The 26,844-nt window shown below is 36.0% G+C and overlaps 3 protein-coding genes across 5 annotated transcripts; all 3 read left to right on the forward strand.

The window, feature by feature from the left end:
- The first annotated feature begins 9,272 nt into the window (after positions 1–9,272).
- On the forward strand, positions 9,273–11,466 carry LOC140036805 (uncharacterized). Its single transcript, XM_072079597.1, has one exon. It carries the CDS (start codon positions 9,365–9,367, stop codon positions 11,252–11,254), a length of 1,890 nt encoding a protein of 629 aa, XP_071935698.1. The 5' UTR covers positions 9,273–9,364; the 3' UTR covers positions 11,255–11,466.
- Positions 11,467–15,169: 3,703 nt separating this feature from the next.
- On the forward strand, positions 15,170–18,641 carry LOC113731649 (beta carbonic anhydrase 5, chloroplastic). Of its 3 annotated transcripts, XM_027257027.2 has the most exons (10): positions 15,533–15,614; positions 15,756–15,823; positions 16,485–16,545; positions 16,647–16,808; positions 16,896–16,944; positions 17,032–17,145; positions 17,278–17,331; positions 17,423–17,505; positions 17,584–17,695; positions 18,266–18,641. In XM_027257027.2, the coding sequence occupies exons 2-10, from the start codon at positions 15,814–15,816 to the stop codon at positions 18,464–18,466; spliced, it is 846 nt and encodes a 281-aa protein (XP_027112828.1). In that variant the 5' UTR covers positions 15,533–15,614; positions 15,756–15,813; the 3' UTR covers positions 18,467–18,641. The 3 variants fall into 3 exon arrangements, with proteins under 3 accessions (XP_027112827.1, XP_027112826.1, XP_027112828.1); XM_027257026.2 differs by lacking the exon at positions 16,485–16,545 and having other exon boundaries at positions 15,170–15,614; positions 17,587–17,695; XM_027257025.2 differs by lacking the exon at positions 16,485–16,545 and having other exon boundaries at positions 15,172–15,614.
- A 1,276-nt stretch (positions 18,642–19,917) lies between these two features.
- Positions 19,918–20,671, forward strand: LOC113728445 (uncharacterized). The gene has a single exon (XM_027252848.2). The coding sequence runs from the start codon at positions 20,003–20,005 to the stop codon at positions 20,462–20,464; it is 462 nt and encodes a 153-aa protein (XP_027108649.1). The 5' UTR covers positions 19,918–20,002; the 3' UTR covers positions 20,465–20,671.
- The last annotated feature ends 6,173 nt before the right edge of the window (positions 20,672–26,844 follow it).

Below are 26,844 nucleotides of genomic sequence, written 5' to 3' on the forward strand. Positions count from 1 at the left end.
CCTAGATCTAAGACGAGAAATGATAGTATTTTTATTATGGTTGATAGATTTTTCATAATAGCACATTTTATTCGTTATCATAAAACAAATCATGCATCTCATGTTGCTAATTTGTTATTCAAAGAAATCATTGGTTTGCATGGTATGCCAATGACAATTGTGTTTGAAAAAAAATAAATGATGAAGGCGAATTGAGCACGTGGACAAGGTTAAAGTTTCATTAGGACCAGTCGCAGGAGCTCAAACGAAGAAGTTGCATGATGAGCTTTCAAAGACTGGTTCGTGGTGTTCAAAGTCAATAAATCATCTCAAAAGTTATTGAAGATCTTGAGAATAAAATATTGGAAACCTGTTCATCTTGTTTAAGTGGGGGAAGAGTCATATGAAGCAAACCCTAGTTATTTGCATTAAGTTACTAAATTGTTAAACACTAAATTTGATATATTTAAATGCAAATCACATTATGATAAATGAATAAATTATTACTTATTATTTGGAGTAAGTTTTATTTATAAAATTTAATGCCACTTAATTAATTCATATATTCTATTTTTAGTTATGAAACACTTCTGAATATGTTAAAATTTAAGTTCATTAAATTTAAATGTGTGTTTCATAAAACTAAAATCTAAAAACTGAAATCTAAAATTTGAAATCTGAAATCTGAAACCGTTAAGTGATTGAATTGTTATGTACTAAATACGATACATTTAAGTATATATTACTTTAAATGATACGTGAATAACTTATTACTTTTTTTTTAGTACGTTTTGCCTAGAAAATTCAGTGTCATTTAATTAATTCAATTATTTTATTTTTTGTTAATTAACATGTTAAGATCTTTAAATTTAAGTGCTGAATTGGGTTATTAAATAGGGTCTAAGTACTAAATTCGGTTATCAAACACGACATTAGTGTATGCATTTATATGATAACTTAGATGTGATTCTAATGTATTAAAGATAGAATTTATAAAAAAATCCTTACGAAAAAACTTCATGTAAGTGATGGAAAGAATCCGTTGCTCATTAGACAGCTCTGAGTTTAAATTCAATTTAGCAGTTAGATGCACATGTTTCATTTATGATCCCTTTGACTTAGACACTTTTTCAATTTATTTTCCCCTACCCAAAAAGTTGATAGCCATTCGTAACCCTCACCTATTTTTTGGCAACTAAATCCCTTAACTAATACTCCACTTAAGCACTTTGTGAGAGTGGTGAGATATTTAAAAGGGTTAATTCCACTTTGTCCCCCCAAACTTTGGACGATTATCCACTTAAGTCTCTAAACTTCAAAATGAGACACTTAAGTCCCTAAACTTATAAATACCTCCCACTTAAGTCCCTGAACTTATAAAATGGGACACTTAAATCCCTAAACCCTTATAAAATGGGACACTTCGACCACCAACGGCATTCAGGATTTGTTAATAATTTTCCTTAAGTGGGAGGTATTTATAAGTTTAAGGACTTAAGTGTCCCATTTTGAAGTTTAGGGACTTAAGTGGGTAATCGTCCAAAGTTTGGGGGGACAAAGTGGAATTAACCCTATTTAAAAAGGCAGTTCGAGATGTCCTTTTTAGAAAAATAAATAAATAGATAAACATGAATGGTTATGTGATGGTGGTGCCATGCCATCCGTACACTGCACTGGAGCATGTCGTGTCACAGGATTCATGGCAGCACCTTGAAGGACACATACTGCTGTGTTATTAATACGGCTTTATTTATAGAATTAAATTATAGTACCCCTCATGGCTCTTAGCGAATTGTCCAATACGGATTTCAGACAAAATGACTCGAAAGCATGCAAAGTTAAATTAAATATCAAATGGTGCGTGCAACTAGTCACAAAGTGGTGAAAGAAGTTTTCTGTTTTCGGGCACTATTTTTGTTATTAGTGAAAAATGGTCGTTTGACTGAAAAAAAAAAAAACATTTGAGCGACTCAACTATAGTAAAAAACATGCAATGTTTCATAGCTCATATAATTTATAAAAAAAAAGTACACATTTTGGTCAAAAATATACATATGAATTAGTTGAGCTGTCATTTTGACTAAACAAAGTGATGAATGACCAAAACATGTCTGAATAGTTTAATAACCATTTGCTCAATTCCTCGAACTTATATGGATAATGAACCAAAAACATCTTATACTACTTTTAGCCATTAAAATTTTTACGAGAATGATATGAGCCTGTTTGGCAAACAAGTTTTCTGTGAAGTTTGTCTGTTACAAGTTTTTTAATAATTTTAACTATAGTAATTTCAAAAAACTTCTCAAAAGTTTTAACTATGGTAATTTCTACAGTAAGTTACAGTAAAATTTTAGACAAACATCCAAAAAATTCATTGATCTAGTACAAACTCCTAACCGATGGTGATACTCATAGAACCTTACCACTGTTTATTTCATTAAATGACTGAATCATCCTTCATTTCATTTGCAGTATACCATTTGTTATTTTTAAACTTCTAAATCATGTGTGAATCTTTCCAAATTAGCTGGAAATACTCCATCGGCCCTATTCCCTTGTCACCATCTCTCCACTAAAGCACCTAACGACATCAATAGCCTTCCTAATCTGCACGTATTTTCGAGGCAAATTATTCATGGTGTAGGGCTCAATTATATATACAGCATGAATTTAAAAAAAAGAGTAAGTAAACTGTCAAGATTACATCAGTTTTAAAAGTAAAGAATCTAACAAAAATTTAGCGGTCCGAATATTAAACTTTAATGATTTAATTGTGTAGTTAAGTGTCAAACTACATGTATTTGCCAGTTGTGAGTCTTGTGACTGGTTACGTTAACATCCAAGTTGCCTAGGTGGTCCAATATGTAGGATGTTGATATTTTAGGCCATGGAATGCAGTTTTCTTGCCCTTATCAATTCTAGGAAAATTATTATTGTTTCTCAAAGCCAAGGCCATTCCTAATTCAATCACGAACCAAATACTACTATAATTTAAGTTGGAACCAAACACTATAATAGTGCAAAAATCGGAGTAGTTTTTAGGCTCCATTTGATTGGATTTTAAATCTCTTATGCGTCGTTAAAGACGATTTTTTTTTTATACTAACAAGTTTAAATAACTTTTATTCTTCTAAAATAGGTTTCGATGGAAATTGTAGACTATCTTTTGGTTATGCTCTCTCTCTCTATATATATATATTTATTCGTGTATGAATGAGAGGATTTGTTGTGATGTTAAAATCAGGGGCAGAGCCAAGTGGTTCAAAAATCAGAAATTATACGTTAACAAGTTTCTATAATTTTTTTCAATTAAATTTATATTTATACCCCTAGATTTTATAAAATTTTATTTTACTGTCATATTGCGCCCTGGAAATACTGAAGTTTTTCACTGTCCCAGTTGAAAGGAAAAAAATACCTATTGAACAAAGAAGAATTTGAAATTTTTTTTGAAAAACTAAGCACAACAAGATTAATATAACCTTTATCCTTTTTTTTTCTCTTTTCTATAACAATAATTAAAACTTAAGTCAATTTTTATTGGCCCAAGTGATTATCGCCCCCCACTAATCATAGGGTCTTAGCTCTGCATTGTCTAAAATTTAAAAATTTTGAGTTGTCACAATCTACTCGTACAGTACTTTTCACCCAAAAGAATAAAAGACGCAATAAGGTAACCTAGGCTGGCAAATGTGTCAGTCGCTGAGGTGCTTTGTTACAGCACGGTGGAACGATAGTCCGCAGGATGTATATTTCGTTTGTGCTGCAAAACAACTACTATTTTTCTACACGTTACGTATATATAAAAGCATATTATTATTGTTGTAGATCTCTAGTCTCTGTTAAGTATAAGTTTCTTGTTGAAGACATTGGGAATTTTTTTTATACTGATAAAATAAAAAAATTGATGAGTTCGACCCCAGTTACTGTCAAATGTCAAATCATGAGTGTGTTTGGATAGTAAATTATTTGAAATAATTTTGTGAAAAAAATACTGTAACACTTTTTTTTATGTGATGTATGTGAGATAAAAAAGTGATTAAAAAATATATTAATGATGCAAACAAGTCAAAATGTATATAAATAAGGTGTAAATAATGTACATTCCAAACACACTTCACGTCTCCCGTAACTAAGATCATAAGTCGGCTTACGGAAATTATCATCCACTAATACAGTATTGAAAGTGGGAATCGAGCCCTCACCTCAATAGTGGGATTCGATTTCACATCTTCCATAAAGAAATGGCTTGCTATTATCAAATGAACCAACTTACGTTGCTACATAAACATTAGCAGTTTCCTTATAAAGGTTACTCCCCCAATATCTGTTGGCCACTTTTGGTTTTCCATTTACAAATGAAACCAAGGCTGAAAGGCTGAACCAATGAAGCGGCAGAAGTGACTACTTCTGCCTTTCAGACTCGGTGACGTGAGTGAATGACTGGTGCCCACTGCACACCCATTGCTGTGCGAACATTGGGAAGTATACTCATTGTTCGGTGGCTCAAGTCTTCAAATGGGATTAAAAATATCTAAAGCATCATTACGTAGATATCATCGTCCAGATATCAACTCCCGAGTCTCCAATAATCATTGATTATTTATTACTCCCTCCATCCTAATTATTTAATCATGTTTCATGAATTCAACTTTTTAAAAATAGTGATTTAATTGTGATGGTTATACTTTTTTTTTAAATTTTATTTCTATAAATTCAAAATTTAAATTTGAATGGTAATATGAAGATTATTAGAAAGAATGACTATATTGAAAAGAGAAACTAAAAAGTGTTTTGACTTTTTTAACATGATAAATGTTTTGGAACATCTCAAAATAAAAAGCATGACACTTTCAATAGGACGGAGGGAGTATTATTATTATTATTATTATTATTATTATTATTATTATTTTGTGTTGAGATTATAAATTCAGAATACAGGCGAATCCATGGCTGGCAGCTTATTATAAGATCTGTGCATCTCTGTAACTGATCAATTACTATAGGATCATGTATCCATTTAAGACTTTCGTGTATAATTAAAATGGCCTTATTAGTTCGTAATCCGAAAACAATTATTATTATTATTAAAATTAATTTTATGTATACTGAAAGTATATACATATATATGTGATATATGTATATATAATTTGAATTTTAAATTTAAATTCAAATTAATTGTCATGTATCTAATGATATATAAAAATTTAATCTATTTTTAAATCATTATAATCACCTTTACGCTGTTGAACATGCATTTTCTTTCTCTTATACAAAAGATTCATTAGTAAAAAGTTTCTCATAAGTACTACACTGTCATATTTTTAGTAAATCTTCTCAACACTTTGGGTGGTGATGGACCAAATGTATTGGGCTAGTTTCTGCAAAGGGACGTGAGGTAGGGGACCTGCCCACTCAGTTAGTCCCCCAACTCCCCGCGAGGCTTCAATACCTAGGAGACTTTGACAGCAGTAACCACCAATTGCAGCAATCCAATATGAATACGGACAAGCCGTTTGGTTCATTGGTTATGAGGGTACCCAATGGGAATAACCATTAATGATACTTATTGATGGCATTTGGTACTCTACTATGGCGATGAATCAATGACAGTGAAAAACCTAGTAAAATTTTGCTATCACCATTTCTGAGTAAAACCATTCCCGATTACCGATTATTCCACTTAATTCCACATTTAAATGGCTTGTTTGTAAAAAAAATGTCACATTTAAGTGGCTTGTTTCTAAAAAAAATCCGAGCAGGTGTGCTGTGCACCCGTCTGATCCGATGGTGATTCAGTTCCCTTCGGGTTACTCTTGGATCTCCTTAGGTCCACCTCCTCCTCTTAGTGTAGGATAGATTAGGTTTACCGTTTTCGGGGAAAAAAAAAAAAAGAGTACCGACTATTCCACAAAAAAAGGAAAAAGGACACACGCGCCCCATTTTCTCTCTTTCTTCATCGTCATCTCATTTGACTCAATAATGTCCCTCTCTTTCTCATCTATTTCTCTCCCTATTCCCTCTGTGAACTTCATTCAATTTTGTCTACCAGATTCTCAACTCTTGTAGTTTTACATTACGCGCTAACCCACCTTCTCTCTCATATGAAACAACAAGAGCTAGAAAGATGGCTGGGGTATATTTTTCTGCTGGTGTTGGGAGTGATTGATTTTAAAACCTTCAATTGTTGGTAGTTGATGTTGATCGTAGTAGTTTTTTAGATTATGAAAATTTTAAAAGATTTTATGCTTTCATTGAAAACTAATAGGTGGAGATGAATTGGAGATTGAAAATATTTCAAACTAGGCAAAGAATAAATTGATGATGTTAGTGGCTGTTGGTGGCGGTTGACTGTTGTAGATCCATTAGGAAGTAAAAAAAAAAATTATGGTGAAGTAAAAAAAATTGATTTTACACATTAAAAATAAGGGTTAAATGCAGAAAACACCCACGAACTTTCATGGAAGTTGCACAAAACACCCAGAAATATGTTTATAGGCATTTTGCACCCTAAAAAATTGACCGTTCACACATTTCACGGTGAAACAAAACGCGTGGAAGCCACTTTCTGTCCGTGGAATTTGCTGACAGAATTGCCCTATTTCCAGTGAATATAAATGAGAACAACCTATCATCACTTCTCATTTTCCCCCCTTGTATTTCCTCTTCTTCACAGATACACAATTTCTACTCATATGGAACACAGTCCAAATAGTTGCAGCTCAAGCAATGCACACCATGCAACAAACTTCAACTCAAGATACAGGTGTGGAAAAAAAGCACCCGTACGCACTTCATGGACCATTCAAAATCCAGGAAGAAAATTCGTCCAAGGGGAAGTTGAGGATGGCCTTTCTTCCTCTCATCTTGAACGCTGCAGAGTCATAGGCTTTTGCAGCGTCCATGGCGGTGTCGAACGTCCCCAACCAGACCCGGGATCCCTTGCGGACCGGGTCTCGGATCTCCGCGGCATACTTTCCCCAGGGCCTCCTTCTTACCTCTCTGTAATGCCCGTCGGGCCCATTTCCAAACGGGTCGGACATCCCGAGGCCGAAGCGGGCCTGAAGGGATTTTCTGAGTATGGACTGCCCGAAACGGGGCTTTTGGACGAGATGGAGTCGATGAGGATGGTGGGTTTCGTTTCGAATTCGAAGAAATCGGGCTCGAGTTTGAGGTAACGAGAAACGGGGGTGTCGGGTTGTTTTGGGGGGTCTGAAATGAAAGAGCCGGAATCCGACTCGGAAGTTGTTGGGTCGGGCTTTCCGGAGCTGATTGTGGTTTTATTATGATCATCGTCGTTGCAGACATCTACGAAACGAAGACTAAGGTTGTTAAGAAAAGATTCCGTATCATTAGAAGTGAAGTCTCCCAGCAGATGCTGTCTTATGAGCTCCAAAGTTGTTGACTCGTCCGCCGACATCACCACCACACCACACTCGTCGCGGATACGGATAAGTGATCACCCATCCACTCACCCACCTTTCGGAGTTTTGGAGCTGTTCGCCTTCGCCTGTGTTTTTTTCACAACTGCTGCAATCTTGCCAGTGGTGGTTCGTAGCAGTATGATAATAGTATGGGAGCAAAAGAAGAGTAGCGGGTGATGGTTTATATAGCAAGCGGACACGGGCATGTAATGTTTGTAATCTGTATTGTGGGGGCTAGGACTTTTGACACACCCAATTTATTATGGATCAATTTGTGGGGCCGACATGATTGGTTTGGAGGAGAAGAAGGGTGATTTTGTCTGTTCAGTTATTATTTGAGGATAAAGTTGTCATTTGAGTCATAAAATAAACGGTGTGTAAATATCCGTTACTTTTCAGGGGACCTTGGGTGCGTTCTGCCTATAAACATATTTGAGGGTGTATTGTGCCACTCATATGAGAGTTCAGGTGGTTTTCTGCATTTAACCCTAAAAATAATAACAAAAAAATTCATTAGATTTTCATTGCACCGACAAAAGGGTTGGGCCAAAACCCATTGCGATTGAAGGCTTTTTAATACTCATTGCCATTACCATTACGAAGTACCAACCAAACGGGTGGTGGCAAGCTTCATTTGGGAGTTTATCATTGGAGGATGAAAAAAATGAAAATGGAATTAACAAAAGATAAACTTTTATACATTGATAATAATGTATACCCTGATGAATCTAAAGTTATGTCATATGTGCAAAATTTAGAATTAAAATTCAAAATTTATACATGTGTTATATATCTAAATCTTCGAGTATATAAACTTTCAATATAAAGAAAGATTCATCTATTAACAAAATGTTGGCTTTTTCCCCCTCTTATAATGAAACAATTGGGTATAAGAGGAAAATTATCACCAAAAAGTTCTCTATTTAAACTCAAAGAAAACTAGAAAATATACAATCAACTTTACTCATAATGAGACGAGCAAAGCAAAGTGCAAATACATTGCTAATTTCTCATGCCTCGAACTCACAAATATCCACATTGAAAAAGAATATTTATATTCTTTCTTGGGTTTTAAAAATGGTTATCCAGCAAATTACGTAGTTAAACTACGCTTACAACCCAAACAGACACATATTGATGCAACATCAATTCTAACTTGGCAAAAAATATATACTCAATTTGTAAGTTCTGACTTGTTAAATCATACTTGCATAAAAACAAACATCTTGCCAATTTGATCTCGACCAATTGACATGACATGATTATTCCCTTTTCTCTTCGTTAATGGAAGTATGAAACTAGTTTTTAAGCGATATTTATTATCCATTACCAAAAGAAAAACGAAAAAAATTTCTCTGCATCCCTGCTGTTAAACAGCCAAACAAGGCTGAAGTGTGGGTGGCAAAATCAACATCAAAACCTCCTTCCACTTTTGACTTGGAGCTTTAAGTATGTTTGGATTATAATTTTTCTTAAAAATTTCTTTATGTTTTTTATGGATACATTTTTCGATTATTTTATTATTTTGTATACATCAAATTATTATAATATTTTTTTGTTATAAAAATACAAGAAAATTTTTTTATCTCGTATATATTAATTATTACAATATGTTTTGGTTACATAGATGTTAGAAAAATGATAATTGAATCTATTTTCTACAAAAGCTTCAAAAAATAATTCCAAATGTCGGGTGTACCGGTTACCGCTGTCAGAATCTACACCCCAATTAAAGCACATTTTACACACATTTGATCACCCTTATCAAATTACAAAACTCCCCCTTTATCCCTACCCAAGAAAATTATTTTAAAATCCTTTCCTTATAAAACACGTGTACTTTCTTGTCCACCCGAAAAATCACACTACCCACTTTATGCTCAGCAGAAGTCTATCACTAGTGCTCTTCACTTCCCCAGAACAAAACAAAACAAAAACAAAAATAAAATACAATAAAAATGGAGCTTCCATTTTTCACCACCACGGCCGCCACCAGCAGCAGCAGCAGCGCCACCACCAGAGCGGAAGCTCTACGGTGGTTATCTATAGCTGAGAAGCTTTTAGCTGGACGTGACCTCGTGGGTAGCAAATCATTCGCCGCCCGGGCAAGAGAATCCGACCCGACCCTTTTGTACGCGGACCAAATAATCGCCGTCGCCGACACCCTCCTCTCCGGAGATAAGCGGATCAACAACCTCCACGACTGGTATTCTGTGCTGCAGCTCACCCCTCAGCAGTCCCGCGACGCCGAGCTCATCGCCGGTCAGTACCGGAAGCTCGCACTTCTTTTAAACCCGCAGAAGAATAAGCTCCCCTTTGCCGATCAAGCCTTCACACTTGTGGTTAATGCCTGGCAAGTATTATCTAACCCCTCTAGAAAGAACATGTACGATAGCGAGCTGATGGCTCACCTCAGAGTCAACCCGATGAGTCCTGTCCCTCCTGGGTTTAATCCGGCCAGCCCTAGGGAACAAGTTAACTATCAGCCATTTGAGATAAATTTTCAGGTGATGCCTCAGCATGCAATGAGCAATCGAGAACAAGTGATGCAGCCCACCCAGCCCCAACATGGGACGGTTAGAGAACCAACCCGGAGTCAGATTTTACTCCCGCAAAATCTGACTCGACAACCCATCAGTCAAAATTTGCCGCAGCAGAATCTGAGTAGAGAGCAAGGGAGGCAACCCCAGCCCCCGCCTCAACCCCAGGCCCAGCTTCCACCTCAGCCCCAGCCCCAGCCCCAGCCCGAGCAGCAGCAGAGGAAAGATAATTTGATGGGTAACAATGCAACCCATGATTTTTCTAGTAGTATTGGCAACGCTAGTAATACTAATGATAACAATAATGTTCCTGATGATGATGTTGACGTTGGTAATAATAGTGACGTTAATCGAAGAGAGGAGGAGAGGGGAAAGGATGGATCATCAGATGGTGGGGCATTGAGTTTCTGGACAGCATGTCCTTATTGTTATTATATGTACGAGTATCCTAGTGTTTATGCGGATTGTACCTTGAAATGTCAGAATTGTAGGAAGGCGTTTCAAGGGGTGGAGCTTCCATCACCACCCCCCATTGTTGATGGCCAGGATGCATACTTTTGTTGTTGGGGATTAATGCCATTGGGGGTTTCCATGGAGATTTTGGAGAGGAACAGGGGGAAGGGTGGAAAATGGACTCCATTTTCGCCTATGTTTACTTGTCCAAAAGGGATGGGAAGCAGTGGGAATGCTGGGAATTGGAATGTGAATAATGGGAAAAATAATGCTGCGGGACCGAGGAGTGGGAATGTGGGTAGTAAAAAGAAGAGTTCAGGTCCAAGAGTTTATGTAGATGATGAGGATGTGTTTTTGGAATATTCGGATCCAAGTGAGGAATCTGATGATGATTGGCGAACTGAAATGAGGAAGAAGAAAGCAAAAGGCGAGAAGAAAATGAAGGTTGTGAAAAATAAAGGAACAGGAACACCTGGTCGCAGAGGCAGACCACCAAAGGTTGACAAGGGGAAGAATCCTAAAGGGGAGAGTGAGAATGTGCGAGAAGGCTTGGTTGTTCAAGAGGGTGTTGAAGTGCCTAATGCACCCTCTGCAGAGTCAAGTAAGAAAGTGGCTGCTACTAGTGGAAGGAGGCATTCTGCGAGAGTTGCAAAGGACTTTGGGAAGTTAGACTTGAATGTGGAATTTAATAATGAGGTTGAAGAGCCTGCACCAAGGGTGGTCCAAGGAAATGGAACAGGCCGTGGGGAGGAGGATATCATTGAGGGGAGTGGTTTTTTTGAGGGTCTGGATGAGTTCCTAAGCACTCTTCCAATACTCAATGTTGTAGGTGATGATAAGGTCAAGGCTGCTTAGTGAAATTTGGATCTATCCTGTTGTAGTTTTAGCTACTTTTTTGTTTTTTTAATGCCTGTAGAACTTAATGATGTAGAGCAACTTGGGCATTTCCCTTTATTTTTCTTGTGTAGTCTAATTGAATGTACATTCAGCAGCAGGATGCTTTTTATGGTACGGTTTACAGCTTCAGAATCGAGCTGTTTAATGATTAAGAACTATTTTCGTTTTTATTTAGTTTTAAAATTTTGCCTCGGCAAGTTGCCATTTTACGTGCTTGGTTTTCGATATGCAAAAATGCAATATTAATATGTTATGTTCTTCAAATGTTCTAATTGATTTTCTTTTGCACCTTGAATTCTGCTATTAAGATGTGAAAATGGAATGGAAGGATCTGTGAATCATTTCTCAAGCCCCTTAACTCATTTTTGTCATGGATATTGCACCTACTCTCTCTCTGTTTCAGATGACCCCACAATATCTCGTAAACCTTTGAGAGAATAAAATTCTCAACCTTGCAGTCAAAGGGCTTCTGGTCTCTGGTTGACGCATGTCACGTAGGACTACACAACAATGAGAGGATGTAATGATAAAAGGTAAAGGTAGTTTGTTCTATTATCGTCTACCTAGCTATGAAATTCTCTTCTGTGTATGCATCACTGAAATTATTATAGACTTGATAATGTCTTCCCATCCTGCAAATTGTCCTTTTCAAATAATACTCTATCCGAACACACTCTTTTGCTGAAGATAAATGTCCTTGTCTGTAATGAAAACTCTTTTCTACAGTTGATGTTGCAATAAGGTGAAGTTCCTCCACTACGTGCTTTCCTGAATCTTATTCTTTTCTATCTTTACATTTGGCTTGTGGTCAACAGATTGCAATACGCATTCTTCAGAGCCCAAAGGGATTTAAGGGGGGCTTTTTAACCTGTGGTTTGCTATCTGCAAATTTCTAGATGTCTGCCTATTGCTGGTATGCACTTCTCTAGTCTTTTTTCTGTTTATTTGAATGATAAAGGCATGGCACCATATTATCATTGTTGTAGTTGTCTCTGAGTGTTTTCTTGCAGGGATCTGTTGGTGTTGTGTATGATGGAGATGGTATTTCACCTTCTTTGCGGTATAATATCAATTATTTTTGCATATACAAGATAGTTTCTTTCACTTGATTGTGCTGTTCATATGAATGCCAGTGATTGATTTACTCTTGCAACTGCACTTTCATTTTCTTCTTGCTTTCATGAATCAACTTAGTAGAGGAAATTGTGAAACAGTAGCTATCAGCGAAGCAGCGAGAACCAAACCAATTTGAGAAGGGAAATGGAGTTCCTCTCCTCTTTTTCTTGGCCCACTCTCTTTTGCTTCATTTTCATCATGTTTTGCCCTGCTTCATTTGAGAACCATATTTTGGCAAACAAAGAGTGAAATTTGTCAGGCCCCTACTGCACCTAGCTATAGTCATGAAGGCATTGGATCGTAAACCTGACATAGGCCATCTGAAATCTGCTAACTCGATGGTTACTTTTGCTTCTCTCATGTATTGAAATGAGTTCTTATTAGCTGTTGTTGAATCTGTCATTTTCTTACTGCTGAGCTGCAAACTACATAGCATGTCTTACGTGCCGCTATATTTCTTTCCTATGGAAACACTGCACATGTGGAATCTGGAGGTTGGAGCATACTTGTTGAACCATATAGGATTAATACTGCATGGTGACAAGCTTGCTACTGCTGTTTGACAACAATTTATTGAGTAAATTATTTGTCAGTGATCTTATTAGCAAGTACAACTTCTCAGACGGTCCTTGTCTTTTCCTTGTGCTTGAGTATTTTGATCATAAATTTCTCTTTCGTTTATACTCTACCATCTGTAGAGGTTATAGCTATCTTCTCGTTGGCATTTTCCACGACTTAGGTTTTATCCGTTCTCAAGAATCGGGGACGAAGTTGAAACTTTTGATACGTCAATCAGTGTTTCATGCTGAAGGAGCATATTCCGAAGTCATAAAGTGGTAAACATTTATTCCCAAACTGTTGCAGAAGGATGCCTTTCTGGGTAAAATCATGAACCATGTTGATTGCCGGAGACAAAAGCAGCCAAGGAAGGTTTTGTATTTCTAAGCATGGTGATGTGCCTATCTTATTCATGGTTTAGTTGGAGATGAAGGGGAAACAATTAAGCAACTAGAGTGATGTTGGAGATGAAAGGGAACATTTAAGCTCATTTAAGAAAATGAGCTGAGAATTAGGACCTTCGGAACCTAGAAATTATAATTATCTTCAGAATAGTTTTGACTTCTCACTCATTCAAAACTTCATCTTTGCGCCATAAATGTGACTTTATTTATGGTGATGTGCCTACTTTGTTCATGGTTGAGTTGGAGGTGAAAGGGAACATTCAAGCAATTGGGGTGAAGTACTCCTAACAAGGTTGAACCAAGAAAATGAGATGAATTTTGGGACCTTCAGAGCCTTGAAAAAATAATTATCTCAGGGATATCGAGATGATTGCAGAGTACTGTTTTTCACCACTTCATTCATTAAAAAATTCGTCTTTGCGCCAGGTACTTGTCCAAACAAGACAAAATATTTTTTGCCTCCTGACTTGTGAGGCTGCGCAGACGTAAGACTAGTTTTTTCTCCTTGCCTTTTGAGATTATAAAACGTATTTCTTCTTTTCATTTAGCGTAGGAAATTCATTTTCTACCGAGCAATTTGGTTAATTATATTATTATAAGTTAATTTTCAGAAACATGTATCTCCATTTCCATAAGAGGAGGTAAAGCCCAAGAGAAACATCGTTCGGAAGCAAGGGAAATCCACATAAGATGGAATGGACTGTGCCCCACAAATTTGTTCTCTCTGTCGTTCTTGGACTTATCCACCGAACCTGGCAGCAATCAACGGAAAATCCACTCCCGCCCGTAAAGGTACTCCTATCATGATTCTTGTGATTAACATGAAGGGATAATTGCAGAAACCTCCCCTGAGGTTTTTAATAATTTCACTTGTCTTCCCTAAAGTTTTGAAAATTACACCTACCTCCTTTATACATTTAAAATGACAATACTAACCTTAATATTTTTAATAAAACTCTCTTGCTACCATATTTATGCAAAGGATAGATTTTATAATTTTTTTACATTTTCCTTTCTTATTCATTTCTTTTATATTTCATTAGAAGTATAGAAGAAATATCAATGTTGTCCATAATATCTATTCAAATTAAACTAGTGATATGTTTTTGATAATTTTTAATATCATTCAATTTTTTTGTAACTCTTTTTTTTTTTTGGTATCAAAATCAAGGATAAGTCAACAATGATTAAAAACAGATAGCCCAAAATCACTACTAAATTATGATAGTTCCATCAATAAACTAGTCCATAAACTTTATTAAAAAAATAGTCCATAAACTTTAAAAGAAACAAATTAGCACTTTTTTTCTATCTTAAAAAGAATTTATATTCCTAATAAAGCACTATGAAAAATATCCTATTTTAGCAAAAGATTTATTGTAATAGTTGATTATTAAATAACAAATATTGGCATGAAAAAATTGACACTCTTTTTGTTTTGAAGAACAAAAATTGAACTTTGTGAAATAAGGGCATTTTAGGGTATTCATTAAATTTTTTACTCTATTCTAAAGTTTGGTTATCAAAGTGTCAAATCAAGGGAGGTAAGTGTAATTTTTAAAACGTCAAGGGAACCAAGTAAAATAATAAGAAACCTCAAGGGAGATTTCTGAAATTATCCCTAACATAAAATACTAGCAATTTAAACAAATCAATCTGTTTAAAAAAAAAAAAAAAGAAAAAGAAAAAGGGGTATCCTTTGACTAAGGAGAGGCTTCTATAATTAGTAAGAAAGGTGCAACTTGTACAGTACGCCTCTGAGCTTGTACCTTGTCTAGCACAGTCTGGTTTGCCACAAACATGAAAGATGAAGAGACGGATGAAAACCCAAGTTACCACTTACCAAGCAGGGATAGATGCGGCAGGCGTGTAGCAGTCACTTAAGAAAAGAAACAACATAGATTTCTCCGTCTTTCTTGGAGAGAACAGGTGTCCTTCGATCCGCCAGACAAACTTTACACAAAGTACAAACTGACTCTCATGTCTGCACAATGTATGAGTGCCTCCATAAATACGCATCTAAACCCATTCTTCTGCACATTTGCTAAAATTGTAGCGACCAAGAAAGAATTCCCTTTATCATTTCCTTCATTTCCCAATATAGAACTAGAGCCAGAAGACCCTTGAGCCCCCTGAAAGAGCTAGATCTAATGGCTCTACCAGTCCCACAATCCACCTCTGTGACTACTGCTACTTCCTCCTCCAGCAACTTCCCCAGCACTTCTCCAAGAAAAATTAAAGTAGATCATTATCTCTCCTCTGTATATTGAGATTTAATGCATAAATGATTTAGTATTTGTAAATGAATATCTTTTATTTGTTCAATATATGGTACTCATTCGTTTTCTTTGATTGCTGTCTTGTTCTAATCTGTGAAGCAGATTTCTTGTTCCCAGTTGAGATTCTCGGAAACTAAGCAGGCCCATCCGAGATTAATGGATGCTTTCAAGTAAGTCTCTTCAAAGTTCCAATTTTTATTCTCTTGAATTGCTTAAGACTAAATGAGTTTTTTCTTTTTCTTATTTTTTTAGTTCTTTTTTATTGTAGTTGCTACTTGCTACTAACCGATCAAGATGCTAATTTTTGTGAGCTCTGCGTCTCAGATCCTATCCTAGTCCAAATTAGGTTGTACCAAGTGTCATTTGACGAGTGGCTTGTTGGTGATTTCTAATTTTGACTGTTAGAGGTTCATGATCTAACTTGTAAATGGACATAAAATTTAGAATATTTAACAACTTCGTAAAGGTTAGGCCATTAGATTGTGGGCCATTTGCAATCGTGATCTTGTTCTGTTTTAGCGTTTAATTGGCTTTGTCAATATGTGGCAAAAGAAAGCAAAGAGAAGGACTTTCGTTTTTACCACCCTTGTTTTTTTCTTATTTGGAAACTGATCCTTAACTAGTTTTCCATTATTGACAAAATCTTATTTCTAAGATTTTTCTTCCATGAAGATCAGTTTTGATTATTGATACGGTATTTATTGCTTGTATCCTTCTTTCCCTTTGTAAAGCTATCTGATTTTCAACCTCAGGGCTTAAATTCATGAATCTATCATGTCCAAATCAGCCCAAGAAGTTTCTAATGTTTCTTGCTTGGTCTCTCATATATAGGAAATTCCTACACTTTAAGATTAAAGACATGCCACATTCGACAATTGATCCCAAGAGATAAGCATGTCTTTTTTTTGCCTTGAATTATCTGCATTACCAGCTGTAAATTGGTTGGTAGTGATTGAGAAAGGCTTCTTTTTCGTCCTCCTTCTACATCTACAGGGGCAATTCAGCTTTGCAAGTGAAGGCCTTGAGGGAATCTCAGGGCCTGACTCAGGAGATCATTAATAACGAGCAGAAGTGTGTTCAAATAATGGACAATGAATCTGAACTTTTCAAAGAGATGAAGCGTCGATTCCTAACTTTCAAAAAGGATAAATACCTGTAAGCTTTATAATTACTGCCTACTCTGTTTAGCAGATTAAAGTTTTGCACTCTTGATAAGGATTTCTTTATATTTTTGTGGGACAGGGAGAACTTGGAACATTTTCAGAATCTTGCCAAGGTTCAAAAACCTAAGGTACTTATTCATATGATATTTTGTCACAATTTGCTTAGTTACAGGAGCAGTGAGTAGGTTCTTATGAACTGACAAATTTGGAAATAGTTCATGGTGATTGCCTGTGCAGATTCACGAGTGTGTCCTTCAAGCATCCTTGGTTTTCAACCAGGAGAAGCATTTATCGTCCGAAATGTAGCCAATCTGGTTCCTCCATATGAGGTCTTATAAATGATGCATTTGCTTCTTTTTTGGGCCCCTTGCACTTTCTGCCTGAGAAGCATGACTAAATTGAAATGAGGATGAGCCTTTGCATTCCATGAGATTCTCAATGTGTTTACTGTTCTTCTGCAGAATGGACCTTCAGAAACCAATGCTGCCCTTGAATTTTCTGTTAATTCTCTTGAAGTAAGCTAAAGATTTCATCTCTCAGAAGGTAGTCATGCAAATATACTATTTCCTCTTTCTACTAATCTAAAATTTCTATAAAATTCTGCAGGTTGAGAATATATTAGTTGTTGGTCACAGCTGCTGTGGAGGCATTCGAGCCTTGATGAGCATGGAGGATAACAAAAATTCTAGGTACTCTTTGTCGTGTCAATATGTCTAGTTTGCAGTAGAGGACAGAAGCTCCTCATTCATCTTATATTTTTCTTTCAGTAGCTTCATAGAAAATTGGGTACGAATTGGAAAGCCTGCAAAATTAAGCACTAAGGCTACTGCTACTGCTTCCGACCTCAACTTCGATCAGCAGTGCAGACACTGTGAGAAGGTGCTACTTCTTATTCACATATTTTCACTTTTTAGTGTGTCACCTTGTTCAAGCAAATCCATGTTTGCATTTCACATAACTGAAATATGCATTTCTATGGAGAATATGAATACCCACAAAGCTTTACTCCAAACTATAGAGAAAAGACTACCTTTCTGATTGGCTTTGTTCCTTTGCTTTTAACCATCAAGCTTTTTCATGGTTTTATCTTCTAGATTTTTGCTTCTACGTTTAGTTTAATGGTAATCAATACTTGTCTATTCATCAAACGTTACTGAAAGTTTGGCAAGTTACTTCTCGAAAGGATGAGAAAATATGTACTTTGGAATTACCTTCAAGTATGTTTCTACGTGCCAATTCAAGTTTTATTCTCATGAAATCTCAGTATGGAGAAGTATTTAACCTCATCAAGATGAATATGGCATATTCAACCTTTTGTTGCCAAGTTTTCTGAACAGCAAGTGTAGTTATCCTCCTTGAGCATAAATGGCTGCAACAACTACTTGTTCTTAGGTTGTATGAATTTACTTTAGTCATTGAATATTAAAGAAATCAGTATTCCATTTTTAGGTATCTATCAACCAATCTTTGTTGAACCTGCTCACTTATCCGTGGATAGAAGAAAAGGTGGCAAACGGTAAGCTTTCAGTTCATGGGGGCTACTATGATTTCGTTGACTGTACATTTGAGAAATGGAGCCTTAATTACAAGGGTAGTGAGTCGAAAGAAGATGGTGAATATTCCATTAAGGATCGGGAATTTTGGTGCTAAGCCCAATCTTGTAGTACATGTCCAATTTTTGTATTTTCTTTTCCTCCTCCTATGTGGCGGTAGTATTATAAGCTGTAGTTGTTGTTGTTGATGATGAATGATGTAATAAAATGTGATGACATCTCTTGAAGTTTTGAGCTTCATTTTCCTATCAATGAAGATTGTTGTGGCTGAATTTTTTTTTCCTTGCATTTTCTTGAGCCAAACATTGTGAAAACGTTAATTGTAATCGTTGAGATTTCACATCATTAAGGTGACAATTTGTTTATCCCATTTATGAAGATTTTCGCATCGGTGACTGTTAACTTGAATCTACCTCACAAATGAACTCACAAACCGGCAACAATATGGTAACTAGAATGTTAGGAGTGCAGACCAATCAGGCATAGAGAAATTGCCTTGTGATACTCGCTGTCATGACAGGGTAAAAGGAAAACAAGAAACAAGAATGCAACCTTATACTTCTTGAGATCCTCTTTTCCTCACCAATTGAAAACAAACAACTTCTTCCCACACAACTTTTTACCACTAAAAATGTAACTGAAAGAAAAAAGAAAGTAAGCAAAAAGTAACTTAGGGAGCCGGATAAACTTTTGTAATAAGAGTTTTAGGAATGGGATTACTCCCAAAAAAAAGGAGCCCTGACACTTAAAATCAATACCATCCTTCGACTGTTACTGCAATTCATTTAAACATGAATGATTGGCACCGATTCGGTATTGATGGGTGTATGTATCTAAGCAATAAAGCACCATCTTTATTTCATTTTATTTTTAGATGGGATGCCTCGAATCTGAGACCTCTGACTTATGATTCCCCCCGCATACCATCCATGTTAGCACAAAAAATTACGTAGCGGAAGTAAAATTAATGTCTCAACTTGTCAATACCCCAATGAAACTTTCCATAGTAATTAAACAAGGAATAGACAAAACGGCAAGGCTCTCTTTGAACAAATATGAAGACGAAACAAGGAATAGAAAACCATATTCACGAGGGGAAATACGTTTGACAAAAAATTAGCTGATGAATCTCCAGGTGCATGCTACACATCGATCGCGCTGCATTTCTGTGAGGTTCACCAACCTGCATGAACCATTGATTAATAAATTTGAGGAGGAACTGAGCTGTCATCAAACGATACGTCAAAGACATTTTGGTATGCGTTAATCACATATATATTATCTTATACTTGGAATACACGTACGTAACTAATCAGCAATCTAGCAGATGAGCGAGCAATTAGACATTGTAGGTTGAACCACTATTATTCGTTTTTTCTTTGGAGGCGTCAAGACATTTTCAGAGATGTATGTATGGTTGAGAAGTTGAACTAACTGACAACGAGACAACTTCCCCACCAACCAAAGCGAAATAACCTTCCTGCTTTCCACTTCTCGCATCTATATAAAGCACAATACAGATAGATTCTTCCATGCACTCGCAAACAAGACAAAAAAGCCTAAAGCACTTTCTTCAACCTGTGTGTTCGATCTACCTTCTATATCATCAATATTTGCTTAATCCCTTCCAAGGATGGCTGGTTTCCACCGTGCATCTCTTGTGTTCGCCATGCTTGTTGCTGTATCATCCATGAGCAGCAACTGTTTCCAAGCTGAAGCGCGTCGCCTTCTTGATACAGGGTTGCCTGAGATTCCTACCTTGCCAATGCCTGAGATACCAACACTGCCTAAACCTGAGCTGCCAACCGTTCCAAAGCCTGAGATTCCAGCATTGCCAAAACCCGACCTGCCAACCGTGCCAAAGCCTGAGGTTCCAGAATTGCCAAAACCTGAGCTGCCAACCGTTCCAAAGCATGAGGTTCCAGAATTGCCAAAACCCGAGCTGCCAACCGTTCCAAAGCATGAGATTCCTGAATTGCCAAAACCTGAGCTGCCAAATGTGCCGAAGCCAGAGATTCCAGCATTGCCTAAACCCGAGCTACCAACTTTGCCCAAGCCAGAGGTGCCTAAAAAGCCTGAGACCACCACTCCATGAAGTCTGTTCTAGCCCAGCTGGATACACTAGTTTTTATTATTATTCATTAGCACTTTTCTTCTGAATTGATATTTCCATTGCGTTTGATGTGTGTTGGAGTCCAGTCATGTTGTATACCGTGATCTCACGGTTCATTCATCTGTAGCTGTTGTCATATCGGAGTGTCACTCCTTGTTTCCAGTGGAATTACATATTTGTACTTTCTTACGTACTTCTCAGTTAAAAATAGTGTCTTAACTCCATTTTGCCTAATTATTGACCATAGAATGAAGCAGTACTTCCAAGAACCAGAAGAATAATAGCATTAAAACTTAAAAGTAAAGATGACTCAAGATCTTCAAACAAACAAAGAACGATATATATATATATTATGAATGAAGATGCAGTCAATGTTAAAGAAGTTGAATAACTCCTCACTACACAAACCAAAACTCAGTTCTCACATCAACCTGTCATGGCTGTTGATTAATTCCAGGCAAAGAATGATAATCCTGTGGAATGCAAAGCCATACCATTCAACTTATCAAAATTCCGAGCTTATTGCCGATTATATAGGGAAGTATCAGACTCCTTTGAAGTCATCATTGAAGTTTATAACGCTGAGTGCCCAGTAGGTCAAATGTCAGAAAAGTTTATGTGCATCATATCATATCATATCTGATACTAAAACAAAGTTAGTTTCTTTTGGGAAATACAGAACCAGTCTCAATTTATCAGCTGAAAATGGACTTAAGTTTCAGGCCTGAGGTTCCTCTTTTATGCTGTGGCCAATCTGTTGAGATATGCAACTTTTCCTACATATTTTGCTAGATTATATTTGATATCAAAATAATTTAGTTATTAGAAAATAAGGATATTTGTTAACCAAAGATCATGTTGGTTTGTTAACAAATATTTTAGATAAGATTTGCTAGTAGTAGAAGATTATATTTTGTTGAGATTTTCTAGGATAATTGTTAGTTGGATATTTTGCTAGTTTGTTTCATGTAATCACTATAAATAGTGAGTTGATGAATGTAGAACATAAGCTCATCTTTCATCTTCAATACAAGTCTCTTATAAGCTTTTTTTGCAACACTAAGGTGTTGTTTCTTAGTTTATGCCCCAAAAAACCAACAAAGTGGTATCAAGAGCCTCTATCTTAAGGGCCTGAGTCTTTTTTTTTAGAGTGAGTGCATTGGTGAGGATCCTTTATAAGTTCAAAGCCATGACAGGAAAGAACTTTTTGTCAAATATTTCAACTTTTAGTGGTGAAACTTACCAAATTTGGGCCATAAAATTTTGGACTTATTTGGTAGTCAATGATCTACGGGATATGGTGGAGACGAATTTTGTTTCATCAGCATTTGAAGAGCTGATGGATACACAAATTAGAGACCACAGAGTTGCAGTTAGACAGAGATCCAAGGCCAGCATTCACATATCAGTTTTTGATGCCGTTTTCACAAAGAAAATGGCTGATGATTTGATTGAGAATAAATTATTCTCAATTAAAATAGAAAGGAGAAGTTTCACTATGAATTGGTCAGATTTTGACAATTCTAAAGTGGAACATGATGATGAAATCAAGAATCCAGATCCTGAAAAAATTCAGGAGGAGATCATTGATAAGTCAGGAGATATCAGATTGATTCCTGATATTTATCAAGATTATAACATTTCTGTTTTTGGGTCTACAGATTTTGATGGTGATGGCAAAATGAAGAATCATGCAAAATTTCATATTTTCTATATAGGTTCAAACATCGTCAAAAGATGTTCCATTTTAAACCTATGAGAAGGTTATTTGGAAACATTAAAAAAATATCATCTTTTATGTGGAGTTTGGCATGAGAAGACAAAAGAAGAAGTTCATTGCAAGGCTAATCATCAATTGCAGAATTTCTTACAAAAGTCTCGTCCAAAACAAGATTCAAAGATTTGAGAAGACAATTCAAAATCTGCAGCAAAAGTGTCAAGGAGGAGTGTTGAGATATGCAACTTTTCCTACATATTTTGCTAGATTATATTTGATATCAAAATAATTTAGTTATTAGAAAATAAGGATATTTGTTAACCAAAGATCATGTTGGTTTGTTAACAAATATTTTAGATAAGATTTGCTAGTAGTAGAAGATTATATTTTGTTGAGATTTTTTAGGATAATTGTTAGTTGGATATTTTGCTAGTTTGTTTCATGTAATCACTATAAATAGTGAGTTGATGAATGTAGAACATAAGCTCATCTTCCATCTTCAATACAAGTCTCTTATAAGCTTTTTTTGCAACACTAAGGTGTTGTTTCTTAGTTTATGCCCCAAAAAACCAACACAATCTCACTTTGATTTTTGGTTATGTTGTACAGGTATTTTGAATTGGCTAGAGAATTCGAGAACAGTAAATTAGGCTCGTCGTTTATTAGCATTCATAAACTGATCTAGAATTGACTCCACAAGCTGAGGGACAAACTGAAGGCTAGTCTGTGGTCTACTGCTACTAACTTTAATTAATTAGTCACAAAGTAAGCATTCGAATCACAGAGATAAATGCATTAAGTAATGAATCAAGCAGGCTATAAACTTAAAAGAGTGAAAGAAAGAAGATATATATCAAGCACTTAATCGATTTAAACGAGATATGTTAAGAAGGGAAACGGAAATCCATTAAATGGTACTACTTTAATTCCCATGTTAGTAGTAAAGAGCGAGTAAAGACAGATGAGAAGAGGGGTTGAACAAACAAGAGACAATCTTCCTACCAACTCCGCCAATTACACCTCCAATTTCCAGCATTCCTATCTATAAAAATCCACCTCTTAGCTTCTTGCTCCAACATTCAACTCTCGGACAAAAAAACAGTAACCATAATTCGCCAGGAAAGATGGAAGCCCAAGTGATCAGATCTCCATTGTTAGCATTTTCTTTCCTGCTGATCACCCTGGCATTAAGTAGTAACATGGCATCAATCCTAGCCGATGCACGCCATCTTTTGGAGGCAACAGCACCAGGTGTTCCAGTTGATGAAGCGCCTAGCGCCCCTGATAGCGATGATACCGATCCTGAGACACCATCTGTACCTATAGTTTTCCCAGTCCCCCAGATTCCAACAATCCCACTGCCTCAGTTCCCTACTAATCCGCTTCCAATTCCCACATTCCCCGCCACCCTCCCAACCTTGCCTTTTCTGCCTAACTCGCCTTAACTATCTATCTCAGCCACATCAAACTACGACTCAACCTCATGTCCGCCAAACTGAAACTACCTTTTCTTGGATTACATATATACTAGCTACCCTTGTCGTCATCGTCTCTACTGCTTCCAAGACATGCTGTATTTTTAATGTTGGTTATAATGCTACCTTTATTTATTTATTTATTTAAATTTTCCTTAGTTAAATGTTCCCTGATTATCTCTCTAGTGATCATCGCAATTGGACTGTTATGATCCTGGTTGTACTCTGTCTACGTGATTATTATCCATCTCGACTTGAATTCTTAACCTCCATATTTAGCCTTTTATGTGGCATTTCCTTTCAGAATACTTTCTCAGTTACATGGTTCCGTTTCGATATCGGGATGAAATGACTTCGAGATAATGGTGACAAGGGTTTATTTTACGTATTTTTAGTGTGTTTTATTAGTTAATTTTGGTTTGATTATTTAGTTTAATAACTAAAATAACTAAGGTTTTGGTAAAAAAACTACATTTTATGTTAAAATGGCTAAACATTGCATTTTATGGATTTTTATGGTAAAAACTTCATATTTTGTAGGTTTAATGATTCAATCATCAAATGAAGTGCATTGAGAAGATATTTGGATGATTGAAGATGGATTAAAGTGGGGAAAATAAAATATGAAGTGTAAAAAGGAAAAATGCAATTTGAATCAAGAAAAGTCAGGTTTTGACAACTCTGACACGTTTTGGTATTTTGACTATATCTGGAGCTACACAGATCGGATCAAGGTGATCTTGGTACCATTTTGAAGCTAAGAGATATATCTACATTTGGTATGAAGACATCAAAGTCCAGTTCAGCCGTTTTCATAGTCCAAAAGTTGAAATACCGAAATTCAACTCAGCTGTCCAAAGTGGAAAACAGAGCTCTGACCAGTGTTTAGTATTTCGATCATATCTCAGGCTACAAAGCTCAGATTTGGATGATTCTTGAAGCATTGGAAAGCTAACTCAAAGGGCTACAACTTTGGTGTTTTACAAAAAATCCAGTTCAGCCTTTATGATAGAGAAAATCGCAGCTGAAGTAAGGACAAAGTGAATACGCGAGTACACAAAACGTGACTTGTAACCGCGTTTTGTGTAGGCGCGTTTTCCGGCCGCAATTCTGCAATTTTGCTCAGTCAATTCTCTTGTGTTCTGACTACTTTCCAGCTACAATCTGCAAGAGAATTCGGTGCACATGCTTTAGAAGACAAAAGGGCAAGAAAGTTGGCATATTTTCAAGTCAAAAACAATGGCTATTGACTATCTTAACAATTTCAGATTTGGAAATCAAATGCAGCAAGTTTGGACCAATGGAAAAGGAGCTTTTGGAGCAGTTTATATAGGGAGCAACCAGGACATGCAGAGCATACGGGAGAAGCTTGGAAGTGAGAAATGTAGTTTTTCCATTCTCTTAGTATTAGATTAGTGTAGTATAGTATAGTAGAGTAGTAGTTCATCCACTCTTGTATACTATCTAGATTAGGATGAAAATAGGAGATGAAGAAGGCAAGGAAAGAGCTCATGTGACAAGGGTTATTTTTCCTTTCCAACTCTTTATCTTTTGTATTTGATTCCAAGTTTAGCTAATATACAAGTTCTGGATTTTATATTTAATATGTGTCTTTAAAGTTTATACCTTGGGTTTGGTTGAACTTTCTATGATTGTTAGTATTTATTATTTGGTTATTTGATTGCTATAATTTGAGCAAGTTATTTAGCACTTTGACTCTTTAAATCATGATTAATCTGGTACCATTAATTGTGATTATCTAAGGTGTTATTTCTGCAATGAAAATTGAGATTTAACATTAGTTCAAGAAGTGCTAAACATAGGGAGTACACTCACGAAAGTAGAGGTGCACCTATGTGGTTTTTAGTGATTCATTTCATGTAATTTCACTGAAGAAATGAACTTGTAGCTAATTTCATAACCATGAGAATAGGTATGGATTAGTTATAAGTATAATTGATTCACTACGAAAGTAGGATTCAAATGTATTAGGAAATTACACCATAATTAGCCTAGATGTAGTATTCAATGATCCAAATATAACACTTGCATGAGTAGTTAGGGATACCACAACCTAAGGAGCTTTTATTTGTTAATTTCTTGTATAAGTGCAGTAGGTTAAATTTCTTATTATTCATTGATAGTCTAAATAATAAAGAAACTTTAGTAATACCGGTAATTGTTCACTCTTCCTTGTGGGATCGACCCGATATATACCCTAAACTACTAGTTGATCTGTATACTTGCAGTGAACGGGTGTAATTCGGTATTTTTTAGCTTGCACGTATGTAAAATACCCGTCAAGTTTTTGGCGCCGTTGCCGGGGAAGATTTGGCAATATCGGTGTGAAGAGCAACTTTATTAGTTTAGACATATTATTAGTTATATTGTGAATGTTATTTTCTGTTATTTTAGTATTTTATATGTGTATGTGTTTTATCACCTAGTCTTCTTACTAATTTTGCTCTTAAGTTGTTTAAAAGTAATTTTAGGTAATGAGGAGGGTAGGTCAATTTGGAGGACAATGCTTGAGAAGTGGAAGATTGGCAATGGATGGTTACCAAGTGCAAAGCTCCTTCAACAGAGGTAACAAAGAAATTACTGATTGTATGTCTTTTGAAAATGGTTTAAGGTGCTTAAAGGCAAAATTTGATGTTATGATGGACACAATTATGCATGAAATTGAGCAAGGGAGGAATGTTAATGATTTTAGTTCTTATCATGTGATTTGTGACTTGTGTGGAGGTTATCATGCAACTAATACATGTATGCAAGCACAAAATGTGGATTATTATGATGAATTAGAGCATTACAATCCTTGCTTTGATCGATATAGTGCTAATTTGAGCAATTCTTCTGCTTATGGATGGAATAATCAATGTATTTATAGTAATTCTTCATATTTTTATGATTACCAACCTGAATGTGTCCAATATGAATCAAAACCATCTTGGGAGTTGGCAATTGAAATGGTAGCTAATGATTCTAAGCCATCTTGGGAGTTAGCTTTAGAAAAATTAGCTAATGCAACTTCCAACCGTTTTGATAGGGTTGAAAAAAGAATAGATGAACTGACTTCTCACTTTAGTAGAATACAAGAGAAATTGAATGCATTGTGTGAAGTTATTTACTCTAAAAATTTGCAAAATGATCCTAGCATGAATGGTGGA

Source organism: Coffea arabica, chromosome 2e (genome assembly GCF_036785885.1).
Source record: "Coffea arabica cultivar ET-39 chromosome 2e, Coffea Arabica ET-39 HiFi, whole genome shotgun sequence".
Classification (NCBI taxonomy): domain Eukaryota; kingdom Viridiplantae; phylum Streptophyta; class Magnoliopsida; order Gentianales; family Rubiaceae; genus Coffea; species Coffea arabica.

Excerpts from the sequence above, each read along its gene's own strand:
- LOC140036805 (XM_072079597.1), top strand. The coding sequence starts at position 9,365 with ATGGAGCTTCCATTTTTCACCACCACGGCCGCCACCAGCAGCAGCAGC.
- LOC113731649 (XM_027257025.2), top strand. The coding sequence starts at position 15,525 with ATGGCTCTACCAGTCCCACAATCCACCTCTGTGACTACTGCTACTTCC. Across the intron at positions 17,332-17,422 it reads TTTCTGTTAATTCTCTTGAA|GTTGAGAATATATTAGTTGT; the intron begins GTAAGCTAAAGA and ends AAAATTCTGCAG. Across the intron at positions 17,696-18,265 it reads AGTGCAGACACTGTGAGAAG|GTATCTATCAACCAATCTTT; the intron begins GTGCTACTTCTT and ends TTCCATTTTTAG.
- LOC113728445 (XM_027252848.2), top strand. The coding sequence starts at position 20,003 with ATGGCTGGTTTCCACCGTGCATCTCTTGTGTTCGCCATGCTTGTTGCT.